This window comes from Protopterus annectens, chromosome 8.part0, assembly GCF_019279795.1.
Source record: "Protopterus annectens isolate FY-2018-M chromosome 8.part0, PAN1.0, whole genome shotgun sequence".
NCBI classification, from domain to species: Eukaryota; Metazoa; Chordata; order Ceratodontiformes; family Protopteridae; genus Protopterus; species Protopterus annectens.
In genome coordinates, this window is record NC_056741.1 from 1,250,997,097 (window position 1) to 1,251,016,975 (window position 19,879).

The 19,879-nt window shown below is 44.0% G+C and overlaps 1 protein-coding gene across 2 annotated transcripts in view; it reads right to left on the reverse strand.

The window, feature by feature from the left end:
• LOC122809337 overlaps positions 1 to 19,879 on the reverse strand; it is a 2,116,265-nt gene that overhangs the window by 1,871,131 nt on the left and 225,255 nt on the right. For both annotated transcript variants that reach the window (XM_044080743.1, XM_044080744.1), the window contains exon 3: positions 2,943 to 3,011. In XM_044080743.1, the coding sequence (XP_043936678.1) occupies positions 2,943 to 3,011 (69 nt within the window). The remainder of the gene's footprint in view (positions 1 to 2,942; positions 3,012 to 19,879) is intronic.

Here is a 19,879-nt window from a genome sequence, read left to right on the forward strand (position 1 = left end):
AAGAAAGGACAGAAACCTTCTCTTCAGTCACGGAAAGTGGAGACAGCTTGGGAAGCCTGAGAAATAAGGGCTAAACCATTCTTGGTCACGTGGGTCAAAAGAGGGGCAATAACATACCTGGTCATATGGTTCTGGTAATTAGCACCCTAGAACGTTAAAGTGGCAGTTGTATATTCTTTCTTGCCTACCCATTCCATAGCTCTACTGTCCCTATCTGAGAGAAGTAGTTTAGCAGAAGGTAAGAGTTTGGAGGGTTTGACAGAAAAGACCTACATTACTGACGTGTCAACAGAAAGACATTTGCAGAGAAACTTACACTTACCAAGCACCATGTAAAATCTATCAGGTTTATTAGGAACTGAATGTTGAGAATCCTCAGCCACAGGGGGTGCTGAAAAGGTTTGTAATATTGCTCTTACAAACTTCCTAGAATAACATGGATTCTATTAATATGCATCACACACACACACACACACACACACACAAACAGTTACCTCTCAACTGTGCAGATGTTTGCAAAATGTCCTTACTTTTGCCCCATATGTTTGGTCTGTTCCTCATAAAATTGTGGTTTCCTGGCAAATCGTTGATGGCTGAAGTAAAATAGACATTTGAGTTTCTGACTTCATACCCTTCAGAAAATGAATGCTAATGCAAAATCTGTTCTATCAGCTTTCTAAGTTTGTAAGAGCAATATTTAAAAAGTGTCCCTATATTTGGGCCTTTGTGCCCCATTATTTATGGCTTTGTCCAGATGACTTATTATAAGAGGTTGAGAGATATGACACACTAGCGTGCACACATACACACTAGCACGCGCTAGTTACACACACACAAGCACGCGCACACACAAGCACGCGCACACACAAGCACGCGCACACAGCAATCGAGCTATCCCAATAAAGGAACAAAAATAGGGATGGAGTTTAAATATTGCTCTTACAAACATAGGTCTTTCATATTTCGTATAACTACTACATATAAAAATTTCTATGCTGTGCTATCTTCATTTTTGGGATCAAATAGGTTTTTTGGCTCCCAATGAATTTTATTTGGTGGGAGAGGGGCCAAAATTGGCTCTTTTGACAGAGAAGGTTGCAGATCCCTGTCTTATGAGTTGAAGTATGGATGGATGTTTGTGGCTTGGTGTTGGAAAGCTTAAGGAAAAGCATATTTTCCAATAGTGAGTCTCCATCTTCTTTTTCTGCTTATTTTCTTTGACTCATCCCAACAGAAATTAATTTGTTCTAAAAGTTGGATTAAGGTAAGCAACAACCATACAATAACTTGTATAATTAAGAGAATACTCAAACTATGAACAAAAAAGAATAGCTGCAAAATTCTTAATTTAACCTCAGAAAAAAACCTGTACATAGCCTAATGCTTAGGTTACAGAGTAGGAAGGAAACACCGAAAAATAAAGTTGTGTGAAACAATAAGTAGCATGCTAAAATTTTAGGCAAGTAACATGAACTACATTATTATCTACACATTTTAATGACAAAAGGGAAAACAGTTTCATTTATCTGTGAGCTGCTAGAGACCACTGCTGACACCCGGGCAGCAAAGGAAATCTCAAAAGAAAGGGGGTGGCACTACATACAAGAGCTGATTGGCCTAGTGGGTGAATGCACTATATTATCAGGGTAGGAGTCTGTGCTGCTTGAGAAGAGTTGTTTGCTGTAGTGGTGCATAATGGTAGACCAATCTCATCCAGTGAGGTGGATGGACTGGACAGTCTAACATCTACTAGGTAGAATAGTGTCACTAACCAGAGTACTGCCAAGATCAAAGAGCTGGACCTAAGGCGAGCTGAAAGAAAAGCATGCCGACTGATCCTACCATATGGAGATGGTTCTTTTATGCACTAGATCCAGAAAGTCTCAACAGTAAAGATAAGTTTTTTTTTTTTTTTATATATATATATATAGAGCAAACATCTCTTTTACAAACTGTTTACACATGCAGTGACACTATCTACAGTCTGCATTCTTAATTGAAAGCTGAACGTATCCAGTTCAAATTTCCTCCTGTTTGCAGGCTTTTTTTATTTTGTATTTTTGTTTATACACCAATTCTTAAGAAACTCAAAGGCATACAAAATATCTGCATGTTACTATTGTAAACTTTTTATCCTTAATGTTTACATTCACTTAACTACTATGCTAATCCAAATACATAAAACCAGGCTTCTATCCCATGGTACACAAGTACAAAAATAAAATCAAAATAAATTTTTTGCTCATTTTAAAATTGTAATTATGCTAATGGATAAACAATAAAGGGAAAGGCATACATCTTTTTTTTCAAATGTCTTGTTTGTTTTCCATAATATTCAAAACAAGAAAAGCATACATCTTGAAATCAAGAACCTCTGCAAATGGCCATGGAAGGAAAGGTTAATCTACTAAAACTGTGATAAACATACCAAATGAAATTTAAACTGATTTAGCCTAACTCTGTGGCAGTGTAATAAAATGCTCTTAGTCAAGACCAAATAGCAGCTTGAGCCCTATCTGGTGAGGGGAGTGTGGAAGTGGGCAATTTATTTCAGCTGGTCTGTTCTGAAAGGTGCACTTGTGGTCCTGGTCAGATGAGCGACTTCTGCAAGTTAAGGCATGCAAGCAACTGATGGCTTTAAGGCCAGGGAACAAGGGTTTGCTGATCCCAAACTGTGGACAGAAGTTCCTAGAGCGAGTCCAGGAGTCCATGTGTGCTTACATATGAGGGTAAGAAAGTGATGTAGGTACTACCAAAAGCAATAAAACAGGGGTGATGTTAGAGCCAAAGTAGAAATGCACCTAATATCTACCAATATGACTGCCACAGCACTGACTGCTTGCACCCAGTGATGGAGGGAACTTGGCAGTGACTGCAAACTAGTGATCAGCAAGAAAAGGGTCAAGAAAAAGATACGGGAAAAAAATTACAATTGCTCTTACCTTCCTGTGCTTGGCTCCTGCAAAGTGGCTTTCAAGGTTTTCTTCAGAGGTGCACCATATATTGCATATCTGGGTTAAGAAGAAACAGAATCAACAACACTACAACTTAAACTGTTCTAAACACCATTTCACATTCCTATGACAACTTCTAAATAATCTGGATTTAAGACAGTCATGGCAAGCTAGGCTAGACTAGACCCCATGATTACCTCCTGAAAATGGCAATAAAAAGTGCATTACTTTCTATCATGTTTCAGATAATGTCTCAACAGCAAGTGCCACAAACACTACTGCTATCGTCGTTTAGATCTACTCAGTTTACCAGTATGTTTTGTACACAAAATAAACTGCTAAAGAAATTAAGGCTTCTTTTTTTATTCAACAGATTCAATAGGTTTTACACCACGCACTCTTGAATTCTACCTCTATTTTTAGCAGTCATTCTCTAAAATTTGTGCTGCGTGTTTACTACTCAATATGTAAAACAAGACACTGAAGCTATCAGTTTTCTTATGCAAAGATATGATGCCCCACCACTGGCCCAGTAATCAAGGAGCCTCAATCCTCACCACTAGCACCAGTGGGAGACGTACATTGGGAGGATGACATGTGTACACACAGTATTTCCAGATGCAGCTTTCTGTATCAAGTGGAATTTCCCTTACGAGCACAAAGAGACCACAGTCAGTCTGGGGTTGGTTTCTCAGTCTTTCTCCAGGTCCTCAATAAAAATCCCCCACTGGCACAGCTATACAGTTGAGATCTCAGCTGAGTGGCCAAGCCAAAACCTCCAACACACTGTCTGTCCAACCAGTGCTTTGTGGTCCTGCCCAAGTAGCTGACACACACACACTGAGGTTTGATTTACACACACACACACACACACACACACACACACACACACACACACACACACACACACACACACACACACACACACACACACACACACACACTAGAAAAGGCTAGCACAGGTTTAAAAGCTATGCCCCCTTCTGCCCAGACGATAAGGGAGTTATTACTGTCATCAGTCACCTCTTTATCAGCTACTTTAAGGCCCTTAACATAGGTGTCCAATCTTACTGTGTAATGTTACTACCAACACAAATGGTAGTCTGACCAAGAGCAAGGCTATTAGGAGTGTCCAACAGTATCACCAAATATGAAAGTACTCTTGGAACTTAAACATTTCCAGACAGATCAGCCACAATGAATGGTTTAAATATATTTTATAATAAATAAAATAAGAAAATACTAAATATATATACAGTGACATCAGAGTTCAAAATTCACAGGAAATACTTAACACAACATTGCAGGACAGTCTGAAATGAAGAAAAACATCTAAATTAAGCTTTGCTAATTCCTGCCTACATCGAAGAGAATTACTACAACCTAGTACACTTACTAAATTAGAGCAGCAAGGTAGATGTGGTGAATAGATCCTCTAGCTTATGTCAGGTCAAAGAGAGTAGAGAATGCCCAGTCTCTGAGACTTCTTAAAGTAATATCTCAAATATTACTGCTGGGATAGCTTGCAGAATGACAATTTTGTCATCTGATTCTATCCCAGGTAAACCCCCCACTGCTGAAGGCTAGCAGTATTTAGCATCCAACTGTGAAAATACATACACAAAGGGCTTTTCGTCAGATTTTAACAGATCCTGGAAGTCATAACACAATAACAAACTTCCAAGATGATACAGAAAACTTCTCTAGTGCAGACGTTATGTCTCCTGCTAAACTGAAATTGAAAGAGAACATCTTTTTATATGGCCCATCCATAAAGTAATTTAATTTCAACAACTGTTCCGACGTTTTGCAAGTTAATCTTCTGTATTCCAGTTTCAACAGTTAAAATGTATACATTTAAACAGTTACAATAGTGTACGTACATTTCTGTTCTCATCCAGCAAGGCACACTGTGGATCCATTTTTAAGCTCAGTATTTTATAAAATATTGTTTCAACACACGTCTGTACAAACCTAGCTCGACATACACATGATATGCAGTTCTAATACATTTTCTAGCACAAGCATCTTGCATGAAACATCCTGACATTCACAAACAACACAAGCATTTACAAGATTACAGACAGCTGTGCTGGCAGTATCTCCCTTTGTTACACTTCTATACAAATCATGTTGATATTCACAAATGACATGCAATTATTGACAAAATTTCAGACAGCTGGGTTGGCAGTACCTCCTTTGTCACACTCCTCTCCCCCCAAGAAGACTCGAGCTCGTTTTTCAAGTGACCCTTGAGAAACATTGCTCGAGAGAGATAAGCTTACCTGGGAATACCTTACCCCATCCCATCTTGAGATTCCAGCTGCCTTGGCAATGCTGACCACAGTACAGTGTTGCACTGTCTTATCATATGCCTGCAACCCTAGGCTCCACCATAGTAACTTGGGATTTTTCTATAGATCTCTCTCAGACTCCTCTCCTTAGCACAAGGACCTATCTATCATAGTATGGTTTCATAAGGTTAACATGGTACAGCTTCCGCCCCTGCCTCTTGCCTAGCAGTCCTACCATGTAGTTAACATCAGTGACCTTCCTTACCACTTTGAAGGGTCCCTCCCAAGCTGCCTGCAGCTTGTCGTGTCCGACAGGAATGAGAACCATACGCTGCTGTCCTACAGCATACTCTCTAGCTTGAGCATTCCTGTCATACCAGACCTTTTTCTGCTGTGTTGGGCTTCTGCCAGGTTCTCCCGGGCCAAGCCCATGACTTTCTTCAGCCTTGTCCTGAGGTTTAGAACATATGCCACAACAGACTCCTTTGTGGGATTCACAAACATCCTCCCACTCATCACAAATCACATCTAGAGCTTCCATCCCCCTGTGCCCATACAAGTAAGTGAAACAGCGAAAAACCTGTGGATTCCTAAGGCTCCCCTCTGTAAGCAAACAAAAGATGGTGCAAGTATTTGTCCCACTCCCTCTTAAAGTTGTCTGCAAATGCCCGTAGCATGGTCTTTAGTGTAGAGTTTAATCTCTCAACCAGACCATTAGTGTGGGGGGTGGGTAAGGGCACTCTTTAGGTGCTTCACCCCACAACACACCCACAGACAAGCCAGCAGATCGGACAAGAAATTGGCGCCTCTGTCAGTCAGTTTTTCTTTTGGGAAACGTTCCCTGCTGAAAATCCCTAAGCATTTGCCACCTTATCTGCCTCAATGGAGGACAGGGCCCATTGCTTCAGGTTTTCCGGTAGCATAATCTACTACCACTACAATATACTTTTTCCCTGTGGAACTTGGGGTACTCAGAGACCCCACAATATCCACAGCTACCCTCTGAAATGGCTACTCAATCACAGGCAAAGGCATCAAAGGAGCTTTCACCTTGTCTTCTGCCTTACCTAAACTTTTGGCACTGCTCACAACTCCTGCAGTACTCTGTTACATCCCTGGAAACCCCAGGCCAATAAAAGTTCTGCATAATAAGTCTCTTTGTAAGCTTTATGCCCATATGGCCTGCAAAAGGAATATAATGGGCTATAGCTACAAGTGCCAGACGGTAGGCTCTGAGCACTACCAACTTGCTGTATTCTCTCACCCTCCAGCCCTCCCTCAGAGGTCCACTCTATACACACTAACCTTTGTCTCAATATACAGATTCCCCTTTTCCTTGACAATCAGATGCTTCAATGCCCACCTCTCAGGCCTTGTAATGTAGGGTCTGAGAGCTGAGCCTGTCTGAACTCTTTGCAACCCTTGCCATCTCCCCTTCCACAGGAAGACTGGTATGCTCTGACAGCAGTGCCTCACTGTCGGCCTGGGTACTAATACTCACTTGTGCCCTTGCAGTCACTCTGTCCAAGGGATCAATACCCAGAAGCAGCTGTGTCTTACTTTCAGTCTTGCTGCTACTGGGTAGCTCCCTCCATGAAGTAGCCACCTCACCAGTCCTGATTTCAAGTGTATGGTCTCTGCCTTGGTCCTCTCCATGCACTATACTCACATGCTTGTCTACAAGACTTACTGAATGTCAATACATGCACACAAGGTACTGCACTATCAAAATCATTCCCTATCAGGACATCTCCATGGATATCCTCAAAACACACCTACTTCCTTGCTTCCTTTTCTACACTCAACGTCAAGGTGAATCTTAGCCAAAGGTATTTGTAATGGGGTCTCTCAAAGCTTACTGAAGCATACTGCCCAAGCCAGTAATGCTCGTCTTGAACCATTGCAGGCTTCACAATGGTTAGGTCAGAGGCTGCGTCTTTCTTAGCATTGGCCTATTTCCCATTTACTAAGGATATAAACTCTTGCGGTAGTCTGGTACCCCTAGTCTCCAGACAACTTACTGCTGGCAGTCTGTCATTCTCACTTACTGGCTCTCCCACCTTTTGATGCCAGCTTGCCTCTGTGGACACCTATATGCTACATCACCCCCCCACTGGTTGCATTTAAAACATTTAAGCCTTGGTCCTGGCCATATGCCTGAACTAGCAGCTTTCCCTGCTACTGGCAGACTCTGTTGGGGCGGTTTAGGCTGCCCACTATGGGTTCCCTTAGACCCATGAGCAGCACTGGGTACACCTTTCCTGTGCAGTGATGGCCTGCTTGCTAGGTACAGATCTCCCTTTTTCCCCCAACTCATCTGCTGTTACATTCCCCATCTAACAAGATTCTCATGTCCTCCGGCAAAGTGCCAAAAGCTTATTCCCTCATCAAAAGGTCTGCCAGCCCTTCAAAAGTGGTGACCCGACACTCACTCACCCATCTATGAAAAGAAGTGCTCAACTCAGCAATTTATTCACACACTTTCATCTGCCTTGCATCTATGCTCACGAAACTTTTGCCTACAAGCTTCAAGTGTTAATGTAAAACAATTTTTAACAGTATTGGAATTTAAGCAATCAGCATCAGAAAATTTAGAAATAGCACATACCCAGAACCCTTGGCCAACAGGATACTGTTTACATATCCTTTCAAACATATGAATGAAACTATCAAAATTATCACACTCAGGAAACTGTGGAAGAAATTTACTTACCTTTGTTACTTCTTGGGTACAGTTACTCCCTTCACCATTACCTCCATGACGAAGAGCCAGCATCTCCTTTTCATAGTGCCTCGGCCACTTTTTCCTCAGCTTCCAGACATTTTAGTCTCTGCTGATTCTGCTTCAACCTCCAAACGTTGCAGTCTCTCTGCTGATTCTATTTCCAAACGTTGGCTTCCACTTAAAGTCTCTCAACTCCAGACGAATTTTTAAGTCCTCTGTGGAAAGGTTGAACTCTCCATTTTCTGATAGCTGTACACCCAAAGGCCAGTCTGGTTGTCCTTCTGGTTGCTGGTCTGTGATGCAGCTGTGACAAAGGCTGCAATAATTTCTGCATTTGTCAGGTTGGCATGCACCAGTCCTTTGGCATGGCACATCTAACCCAACTGGCTCCTTGTCAGCTTGCCATACTTCTCTGCCAACATCCTTGCCTGCTTTCCCTGACTGATTAAGCTAACAAAAAATAAAAACTACTGTGATGTGAAACTCAGTGTTTACTCTCTGTGGCTGACTGAGGGTTACAAACACCTTCTTTAGTGACCACTGTTTACAGGCTACAGAAGTTCAATATCCGCACCACTGAATCCTAATATGTGATGTGGTGATCCCACCACTGCCAACCAATAAAAGTGATGCCCCACCACTTGCCCAATAATCAAGGAGCCTCAATCCTCACCACCAATACCGGTGGGGGACATACATTGGGAGGGTGACGGGTACACGCACAATATTTCCATATGCAGCTTTCTGCATAAACTGCAATTTCCCTTGAGAACACAGAGGCCAGTCAGTCCAGGGCTGGTTTCTCCCCCTTTCTCTAGATCCCCAGTAAGACTCCCCACTGCCACAGCTATAGTGTTGCCCAACCAGTGCTTTGTGTCCCTGGCCCAAGTCGCTGACAAAGATACACACACCTGTGCCAGCCTTTCCAGAGTGTGTGCGTGCGTCAGCTACTTGGGCAGTGACACGAAGCACTGGTTGGACCCAGAAGGTGCTGGACGTCTTGGCTTATCCCCTCAGCTGAGACTTCAACACTATAGCTGTGAGGAGTGTTACTGGGGTTCTAGAGAAAGTGGGAGAAACCAGCCCTGGACTGACTGTGGCCTCTGTGTGGACCTTTGAGGAGCCGAGAAGCGGACTCCGACAACAGACAGAGTCTTCCTGTCTTTCTCGCTCTGAACCAATGTGTCGCAGACTGTCTTCCCGAACAGGGTAGAACCGAAGGGTGCATTCACGAAGGACGCCTTGAAAGGTTCCACAAAGTCACAAAGCCGGTGCCAAGTGTGAGGCCTTAAGGCGATGCCGGACCCACTGGCTCTAGCAGCCCCCTCCATGGCATGGGAAAGCAGCCGCACAAAGGTGTCTGAAACAGATTTCAGAGTGGCCATTCAAGCCGAGAAAGTCCATTTTTCCTCGGCCGACATGGACTCAGGGGGAGACTCAGCGTATTCTTTCACCAGATCCCGCTGAAGTCTAATTACATGGACCAAATAATTTAGTGCCCTTATGGAAAAGGTAGCTGAAGCAAACATCCACTTCCCGATGCGATCCATCGTCCGAGACTCATTATCAGGGGGATGGATCGAGGAACTAACCTGGGCAAGTTCCTTCTTGGTGGCTGCCGCCACCACCATGGCATCTACCGGGGAACCCTTACTCCAAGCCGTCCTATCCACAGGGGGACTAAGAATCCTATCTGGCCTTCCGGGGATTGACTCTACAGTGTCCGGTTCCTTCCACTCCTTGGTAGTGATGAGATCAACCAAGGGGTCGGCCGTAGGGGACACCCAAGAGGTAGACGGGCCTGTGTCGAACGCCTCCAGGAACACAGACTCCTCCGAGGAACGTTTTTGGGCTGACCACCCCCCCTTTAGGCAAAGCATTTCCATAATGTCTTCAAAGGAGATGTCCTCGGGGGGGGGTGACCTGGGGGAACCTTCCCCTTCCTCCAAATCGGTGTCCTCCTTGATGGACTCAGGGGGTGTCCAAGTGCCTCCTCTTACACTTACGTTTGCGAGGGGACTGTCCGAGGAGGGCTCACCAACAGGGTCATGTTCCGCCAGTGGAACGGGCTGGGGCATCATCGTAGACTGTCCCTGGGACTGGATGATGGAAGACAAGCCCAGCTGCAAGGGAGTGGGGGCAGAATCCGAAGAAAGAGCAGGGGATCTCGAACCTCTCGAGAGGACCCTCTCCACCATGTCGAAAGCAGAGGGTGAACCAGTCTCTCTGGGCTGCGTGGTTAACATCCTCGGATCCGGCGCGGGGATTGGCGGAGTCTAAGCACTCGGACCTGAGAGGGAAGTGTGCTCCGACCGAAATGGAGCCGAACAGACACTGGCCCCCTCGGATCTGACGCACGGCTCTCGGCCCCGAGAGCTTGGATCCGAAAAAGGATCCGACAAACTCGAGGGTATGGCCGGTGTCGAGGTAGCGATAACCATCGGCGCCGACTCCCTGACTCGGACTCCTCAGATCCGAAGGCTCCGAAACCAGATAGTGGATCAGAGAAGGAGCTATCGGGGCAAAAAGTGGGGCTGAACTCCCATCTGCAGTTGGGTTTGGTGAAAACGACACATCATCCGGTCCATATCAGCGGAGAGGCTATGGGTCGACCTAGAGAAGGCCGAAGCTGGCCGGGAGGGCCGCCACAATGACCTTAAAGAATGGTTGGGGCCTCCTCCGGCTCCGGTGAGAAGCGTGGAGAACAGAGCTGAGGAGAGGAAGGCCCAGAGACCTTCTGGGGTGAGGAGAGCAGCTTGGCAAGCGGGGCAGAAAGGGTTGAGTCGGCCCGCCGCTTGTGGTTTCTGTGCCTCTATTTCTCTCTCTTTCTCCCAGTCTCTCTCTCTCCTCTCTCTCTTCTCTTTTTTTGAGTCCCTCTCTCCCTGGGAAGAAGTGGGAGGTTGAGTCCCGGCCAGGGGAGAGGAGACAGCAGGCTGAGCAGCCGTGACTGTAGCTACCGAGAGAGAGGAGGAAGAAGCCGACTCCGCGGGTAGGAGACCCGCCAGAATAAGCTTATTCCTCTTAACCCTCAGGCCCGGGGGTTAAAGGCTGCTTAGATCTGGCAGCCTGATGTCAAATGTGGTACCCCCAAGCAGAGGATGCACCGAGTGTGGCCATCCGCTGGGGAAAGCTTATGGCCACACTCAGTGCACTTAGAAAAGATGGTCTTAGGGCCCTCGGCCATGATTTTTAAACAAAACACACGCACGCCCACACAAACACCTAAGGGAAAGGAGGGGCCTACTAGGATTTCAACTACGAGGGAGTAAACTCAGGGGTTTAAACTATAAAATTAAACTAATCACACACACTAACACTAAGATCAATTTTTATCAAAAAACCACTTACTAATCACCTGAACGCTAGGAGCTCAAAAACTCGTGCTCGACAAAGCCGCGGCAAACGAGATCCGAGGATTGGAAGGAGGTCGCAGGGTATTATGGGTAAGGGGGAGGAGCTTGGAGCTCGGATTTCTAGCTTGGAAAGCTGTCGACTCGGATCCAGGTCGGATCAGATACCCACAGGTTGATGACCAAACGAAGTTGACTACTTCAGATCTAAAGTTACACTTGCCAGATTGTTACAGCTTCATGATTTATTTCCACCAACTTCAAGAAGTTAGAACTGGTTGTTATGAGTGGTGCTTATTCAACATCATTAGATTTCCTACAGCTCAACCTCCCCCCAACTCGTATAATGCTCCCCTCAACCCCCATCCCCATTTCTCTAGATGTCTTTTATCAACTGATTAACTAAAAAAAATAAATAAAATAAAGGCCCTAGGATATGCTAAGTACAGCTGTGCAAGTCGATGTTTGAGAACTGTTGCAGTAACCCAAGTTATATGGGGATTAACAACTGGACAGTGTCCAAAGTCTTCAAGGCACACAACCATTAGTCTGCTCAAGTTGAGTTTAAATAAAAAATAAAAAAAAAATAAGGGGGATACAGGGAGGGAGCTACTACAGTAGCAGTATTCATTCGAACATCTGCTGTTATGTTAAGATTACACTGCTGTACTATGTTCTTCATAAGGATCACTGCTGCATTAGTGAGCTATTAGATTACCAAATACTGACTGGGAAAAGAAAAAAGGATGAGGGTCCAGGAACCCCTGCAGACTTGTCCTAACAAAGTCTGTCATATGCCTAGAGAAGAAATCTAGCTTACAATTCTTTGCAAAAGTGTCCACACAGGACTAAGTTGCTGCATATAAAACACTTCTAATTACGTCAACTTTTCCAAAAAGCAACAGATCAAGCAAAGATAAAGCCAAGGCCTTGGAAGAGTGGGCCTTGACCCTGCCTGGAATTGTTTTGTGGTAGTGGATATAAAAAAAAAATTTCTGTAAGATTTTGTTCTTTCAAGATAGCACTTGAGCTGTCTGTAGACATAAAAAGTATGATGCATCCTATATCTCCATCATTTTTACATTCTCGAAAGACAGGAAAATGGACAGCTCAGCTTAAGGTAAAGTTGGATACCACTTTAAACATATACGTATAATTAGTTCTTATGGAAACCCTATCTTTGATGGAAATGAGATAAGGTTGACCCACCATGACAGCTTCCAATTCAGATACTCTTCTTGCAGGTCACCGCAATCATTTTCAATGCCAAGAACCTCCAGTTGTCCCGATGACCCGATTTAAATGGAGCAAGATTTAGACCTTTTATCAGGAAAATTAAGAATCCAAGGAGGAGCCAACTTTTTTTTCCCTAGGAGGCTTTTTATGCAACATCCCTTTCAAAAACATTCTCAAATGAGGTTGCACGCAAAGAGGGGAAGTCCATGAGCCAACATGCTAAAAAGCGCAACAAAACCTTGATTGACAAGCAAAAGTAACACACAAATACTGCAGAACCAGAGAAACACCAGCCCTGAATGGGTGTTGGTTCTTTTGTTAGCACCAACAAGAATACCATTTCCATGTATTAATAAATTATTCTCAAGTACCAGGCCTTCTTTCCTCCATGAATACCTTCTGCACAACCTCAGAAAAAAGATGCCTCAAAGGTATTAAAATTCTATCATTCAGGCAGACGAGAGCAGTTGCTTGGGGTCAGGACATACCCAAACACATTTAATCATATGCAAGTAATGTTCATCATGTCCAGGCAACTGCAGACCCAAAAGTCTGACCATTCTCATATGCAAAGCCATGGAAAGACTTACCATGGAACTAATCAATCAGGACATAAGCTTCCCAACACTGGAACTATCTCAGTTTTGATTCATCAAGGACAGGTCATACCAGGTGGACCTTTTTGACAACAGGTTACCAAAGCAATGGATGAAAGCAAAACAGTATGCACTGCATACCTCAACCTGGCCAAAGGTTTAGGCACAATTCCCCACTCAGATATTGTAGTAAAGTTAAATAAATTGGAAATAAACTCCTGTCTCACTCAGTGGATTGCCAAAAGGCTCAAAGTATATAATCAAAACAGGATAAGTTACCTCCATAAGACCAGTCACAAGTACAGTCTCCCAGGGTTCTGTGCTGGGACATCTGCATGGCATCTAGTTTTCTGAAGTAAATGCCAATGTTAAAGGGCTCTGGCTAACTAAATATGCAGATGACTTCAAGCTAGGACCAATCACTGAATCCCCAAATGACTTAACCACCTTCCAGGATGGTTTATCCCAAATAAATAGCTGGTGCCAAAATCAGGAACTGAAACTAAATGCCAAAAAAATGCATTACTGTATCCTTTGGAAAGTCATATATCCCCAGAGAACCAATACACTAACAATATATTCCTAAGAGGTGACCGTGTTGTTTAGGACTTGGGAACTTGTATGGACAGTGACCCAACTTTTGACCAAAATGTGCCCATTGCTGTAAAGTCCTTTTACATTGCACAGTTTATAAACAAAGGGACTGCGTCTAGATCTATGGATGCCACCCCCCTTTACTGAGCCCTCATTAGGCCAATCATTTAGTATACTACACCTCTTTTGCACATATCTGTCCAATCACATTAAAAAACTGAATACCCAGTGAGGTACCCAACAAAAAGGATACAAGACCTAAACAACATGTTCCACATAGACCAACTAAGCCCTGTCACTATACTCTGTATCCTACAGAATGCGAAAGTAATCTGTCTCTGGCATACAAGGCATCCTCCAACCAAGTACTAACGGACTTGCTGTTCATCAGCAAGTCAAATGACATCAGAAATACTGAGTTCAAAAGTCTAAACCTCTTCTGCAACATAAACAAAACGGTTTGGGACGACAGGTATATCTCACAGAGGTCACTGCTGCTCTAGATCAAACTTCCTACCCACATAAAACAGAGTTCATTCTTGTCCATAATTCAACAGCAACTTAGATATACGAATGGGAAACAAGAAGATTTTCCCCAGGACTGCTCCCTTTACTACTAATGTGCAGAGGCAGTTCTTAAATGCTTTATTCCATTCATAGGTCCCCTCAAATTATCTACAGCAGTAGTGCAGCTAGATAAGGGTGAAGAAAGTAACTGTCCAGGGTGCAAAGTGCTGAGGGGAGCAACTGGCTGATCCCAAATGCTCTCTAATGCCAAATGGCTTAAAACCTGGTACTGCATTTATATACAATCCTGAGAACTACAGCACACCATACGAGTATTAACTGTAGCAAACGCTTGCTCTTCACTTGAAGAGCTGAGGGGATGGGGTGCTTCTGATCTAGGTTATGATCCCAGTTATCATTAGGGGCGATATATCTCAACCATGTGATGGGTAAGGCCAATCTCTAACCAAATGGGATAGTACAACTAGAGCAGAAAAAGGGAAACTTGCTAGGCTTAAACGGCCCGCAAAGGCAGCTAGCCTACTACTTTCCAGTAAACCTAAAAGTAAATAAAATTTGTGAAGAAGCCTGTGGTAACCAATTCTAGCCATTTCCAAATGGAGAAAGAACCACTGCTGCCAGCGCCTAAATGGAGTCACCACAATGATCTTTGGAGAGACCATCTTAATCTTCAGAATGACCCTGGATATTAGCAGGAAGGATGGAGAAGCATACAGTAACACTCCTGTCCAAGGATAAGAAAATGCATCTGTTGTCCAGGCCTTCTTGCATGAAGCCCTGGAATAGAATTTGCCAAATGATTTATGTGAGCAGAGGCAAACCGCTCTATTTGAGGTGCTCCCCACAGCTGAATCAATTCTTGAAGACCCAACTTCACTTTCCCATTTGAGAGAGAGTCTGTCCTGGTCCTCCTCAGCTTGTATGCCCCACAATTTTGCTCTGAAGGTATGAAACATGCATGAAGACCGACATTGCACTGAAAAGCTATATCCCAGGTTACAAAAGCTAATCTGTACATAAGGTAAGATCTAGTTACCCCTCGCTTGTTCATGTAACACACCACTGTGGTGTCATCTGCAAAGACTAAGAGGTCTCGGGGATCAAAGACTGTTGAGAAAAATGACAGCATTTACAAGGGCACTTAAGTTTGTGTTTTGGTCTTTTTTGTTCCAAAAACCCAGCACTTTCAACCCCATAGACATGCGCCCCAAATAAAGTCCGAGGCATCTGTTGCGACTGTGTGCTGCAGCAGAAAGGGAGAACTGGAGACCTGGATCATGAGAAATTTGCTGGCACCATACAAAAATTTCCCTTTTCACAAATCCCCAAACTGGAATTTGAAACCTCAGAGGATTTTGATGCCGGGACCATAGAGATTTGAGGTACCACTGGATTTTTCTCACATAGTGTATCTAAGTACCAGATGCTATGAGACAGAATCCTGAGGAATTTCTAAAACAGTAGTCTGAGTAGACATTTAAAGACTTGTGCCTGAACTGCAATTACATGAAGCATGACTTATTAAAATTCTGTACGAGTATCTGTAAAATGAGGTTTTATTTAAATGCATTTTGCTAAACAAAAAATACAGGATTTTTTTTTTTTTTTTTTGCCCAGGTCTAGAAATGCAGCCATATTAAAGCAGGCTTTCGCATTTTATTTATTTGACATTTGGGTTGGTCCAGCTGAGCCAGGGGCACATTTTCAGTGTACACCCAAGGAGAAAAGCTCCGAACAACAAATACAGTTATGCAAAAATAATAACCGACAAATATCCGCAGTGGTGCAGCGGTAGCATTGTTGCCTCACAGCAAGAGGTTCTCCCGTTTGATTCTCGGCTGGAGTGCGGGGAGTGCCTTCTGTATGGAGTCTGCATGTCCTCCCCGCGGTTTGTTGGGAGTTCGAAAGACATGCGTAAATGGGCGTGCCTTCGTTGAAGGTTGGACGTCGAGCTGGCACCTTGGCATTCGTGAAAATCTACTGCCAATCATTAGTGGACCGGAATTCCGCTATGGCGACCCCTGACTGGGAAAAGCCGAAAGACAAACAACAATAACTGATAAATACAGAGTAGTCAAAATTGTACAGTTGTATACAAGATGTAGTTCTCTAGACAAGATGCAATGATCCAAAGTAAACAGTCCTAAGAATACAGAAATAAGATATAAATTCACAAGACATGAAATAATATGGTTAAGTAGCTAATAAAATATATACCATGATAAATAAGATAAATTCAGTAGTTAAGCTAGTAACAAGCAGCAGTGAGCTAAAGCAGCAGCATTTGCGAAAACAGAAAAAAGTACCACCTCCATTTTGCATGCAGTTTCAGTGAATGTGCTTTCAGTGAAAATAACCTTCAGTCAAGAATACTAATTAGAAGAATAAAATGTGCTAACAATGTGCATTATACCATGACCCCCCCATTAATATTCCAAAACGTGCATGCTGATTGGTCATTGTGCACGTTGTAAATCGACTTATACTAATGGAAAAAGGTCTGGTCGCCCAGACTTTTTCCATTAGTACAAGTCTTTTTTAAAACACTGTCTCGGTATGTTAAAAGAGTTTAACATGGCGACACAGGTTTAAAAAAAGCAACGGAGATCTCCGTTGCTTTTTTAAAAGCTGTGTCGCTATATTAAACTCCTTTAACATAGCGACACAGTGTGTAAAAAGCAACGGAGATCTTGCTTTCTCCGTTGCTTTTTTTTTTAAACCTGTCTCGCTATGTTAAATGGGTTTAACATAGCAAGACAGCTTTAAAATAAGCAACGGAGATCTCCGTTGCTTATTTTAAAGCTGTCTCGTTATGTTAAACCCATTTAACATAGCGAAACAGTTTGTAAAAAGCAACGGACATCTTGCTTTCTCCTTTGCTTTTGCCCACAGCTCTGATGTACTGCGTAGGCATGCGCAGTACATCAGAACTTCCAAGGCAGCAAGGAGGCATTATACAATGCCATTATTTATAGGTTCATAGGTTCATACTAGGCTATCTGCCCTAGGGCATTTATAAGCCTAGCAAGAGTGTGTGTGGCTTTTGCCACCCCTTGGAATGAGAATACTATGCCCGTTTAGGGTTTAGTTTACTGTGCCTCTGTCTAGTAGTGACGCAGAGATGAACCTACCCCGGGGTGAACCTACGATCTCCCATCCACTCGTCAAGATTTCTCTTTAAGAGAGTCAGTGAGGGGCTCTGCTTAACATGGACTGGGATTCTGTTCCAGAGTGTAGGGAGCCTTTGGGTTATGAATCTGTCCCTCCAGCACGTCCTATTTATTTCTGTGTTGAGGTTCAAATCTCTCGCTCTCGTGGCTCTGGTGGATTTGGATTTTCTGAGGTGGAGCATGTCCATTAATTCCAGATTGGACATGGCCTTATACGTCAGGCATAGATCGCCTCTGAGTAGGCGGTATGCGACTGAATAGAGCTGGAGTTTCTTCAGCCGGGCAGCATATGACATATGTTTAAGACCCTTGATCCTCTTGGTGAGTTACTTCTGGGGTCTTTCTAACTGCTGCAGGTGACGGGTAAAGTACATCACAAATGGGGCATTGTACTCAATTATGGGCCTGATAAGGGAAGAGTATAGGGGCACAATGACCTCTCGATGTAAATGTGAATCCTTTCATGATAAGGTGGGCAATATAGAAGGTCTTCCTAACCACTTTGGCAATGTGAGTGTCAAATGAGAGGTTACTGTCAACTTGGGTCCCTAGGTCCCTGATTACTTCTTCTGTACTTAATGGATTACCACCTATGTGGTAATTTGTGGGTACTTTGTTTTTCCCAAAGGGTATGACTATACATTTTTTGGCGTTCAGTTTAAGGCCATGGCTCTGGCACCAGTTATCCGTTTCTATGAGGCCTTTCTGAAGGATGCTCGTGTCTGCTGGAGTATCGATTATGGCACCCAGTTTGCAGTCATCTGTGAACTTTGGCAGCCACAATCCTCCTAGGTTTGCTTGCGGCTCGGAAAAATAAATGCCGAACGAGGGGTCCCAGGACCGAGCCCTGTGGGACACAGCTTGAGAGTGGCTTAGAGTCTGACATGGCTCCAACAATTCTGACCTTGTGGGTTCTGTCCTTGAGCCAGTTTGCAACCCATTTTATGACATATGGGTTTACATTTAAGCTGGTGAGCTTGTCTATGATGCCCGAGTGGGGTATTGTGTCGAAGGCTTTTGCAAGGTCAGGTAGGCTGTGTGCACTGCCTTACCCTCATCAATGGCCTTAGTGACAGTTTCAAAAAAGTCGACCAGGTTCAAAAGGCAGGATCTGCCCTTGACAAAGCCGAACTGGGTAGGATCCAGTGTCTGTAGGTCCCCAATGTCTTTAAGAGTTCCATAATAATCCTCTCCAAATCTTTGCAGACCAGGCTCGTCAAGCTTATGGGGCGGTAATTACCAGGGTCCGTAGAAGCACCTCCTTTGTGGAGTGGGACCACTGCTGCTGTACGCCATTCTTTGGGTACGTATCCTGTAGTAAGGCTAAGATTAAACAGCAGCCTTATGTGTGGGTTTAGTTCCTCTTGGAGTTCATGTAGCACGTAACCAGGGACACCGTCTGGTCCCATTGATGCTGTGTTTTTAGCTTTGGAGAGGGTGGCTCTCACCTGGGCATCTGAGATGTCAGGGAGGCTACACTCTGCTGGGATAGATATTTCTCCTTTTGGGGGGGGAGAAATTTGCACTGAACCTGTCTGCCAGTATGTTGGCAATGTCTGTGGGTTCAGTGTATTATTTGTCATTTTCGACCAATTCTGAGCATATCTGGGAGTTTCCACCCAGGTTTCTAACGTAACTAAAGGCCTTGTGATGGTCTTTAGTGTCTCTTGCGATTTTTCTCTCAAAGTTTGCCTTGGATGATTTTATGAGTGATCGTACTTTTTTGCTAGTACTGATCAGAGATGCCTTCCCTTTTAGGGATTTTGCTCTGTCATGTAGTAGCTTCCTCCTCTTGTTGTAAAGCTTGTTTATGGCTGGGGTCCACCAGGCAGGACGCCTGCCTTTGGGGGAATGGGTCTTGGTTTTATTTGGGATTGCATGATCCATGCATTCATGAAGGTGTCCATAGAAAGTGTTTATAAAGGATTCAGCGGTGTGGGCTGTGGTTTCCACTGGCCCAGGGGCCTTGAAGGATACCACTTCAGTCTTAAGAAGTGTGAAGTCAGCTTTTGAGAAATTCTTCACTGTGGTCTTTTGTGCTGGGGGTGGGGCGGGATGTGGATTTCCAGTGAGATTAATTTATGGTCTGATCTCACCAATGAGGGGTATACTTCCGGTGTGGAGCATTGTGTCCCCATGTTTGTGATGATCAGGTCTAGTATATTATCTCCTCTTGTGGGAGTGGTGACTAGTTGTTCCATCGCATTTGAGTTTATGAATTCTAGGAACCTTTGGGCTAGGGTGTTGGGGCTTGAGTAATGCTCCCAGTCTATGTTTGGGTAGTTGAAGTCTCCCAATATGATGGTATTTGGAGAGACATTCATACTCTCCAGTGTCTTCAGGAAGGCTGAGTGGGGTTCCTGAGTTTGAGAGGGTGGTCTGTAGCATGCAACAAACTGTAGGGCAGTTTTGCCTATGGTTAGTTGCACATG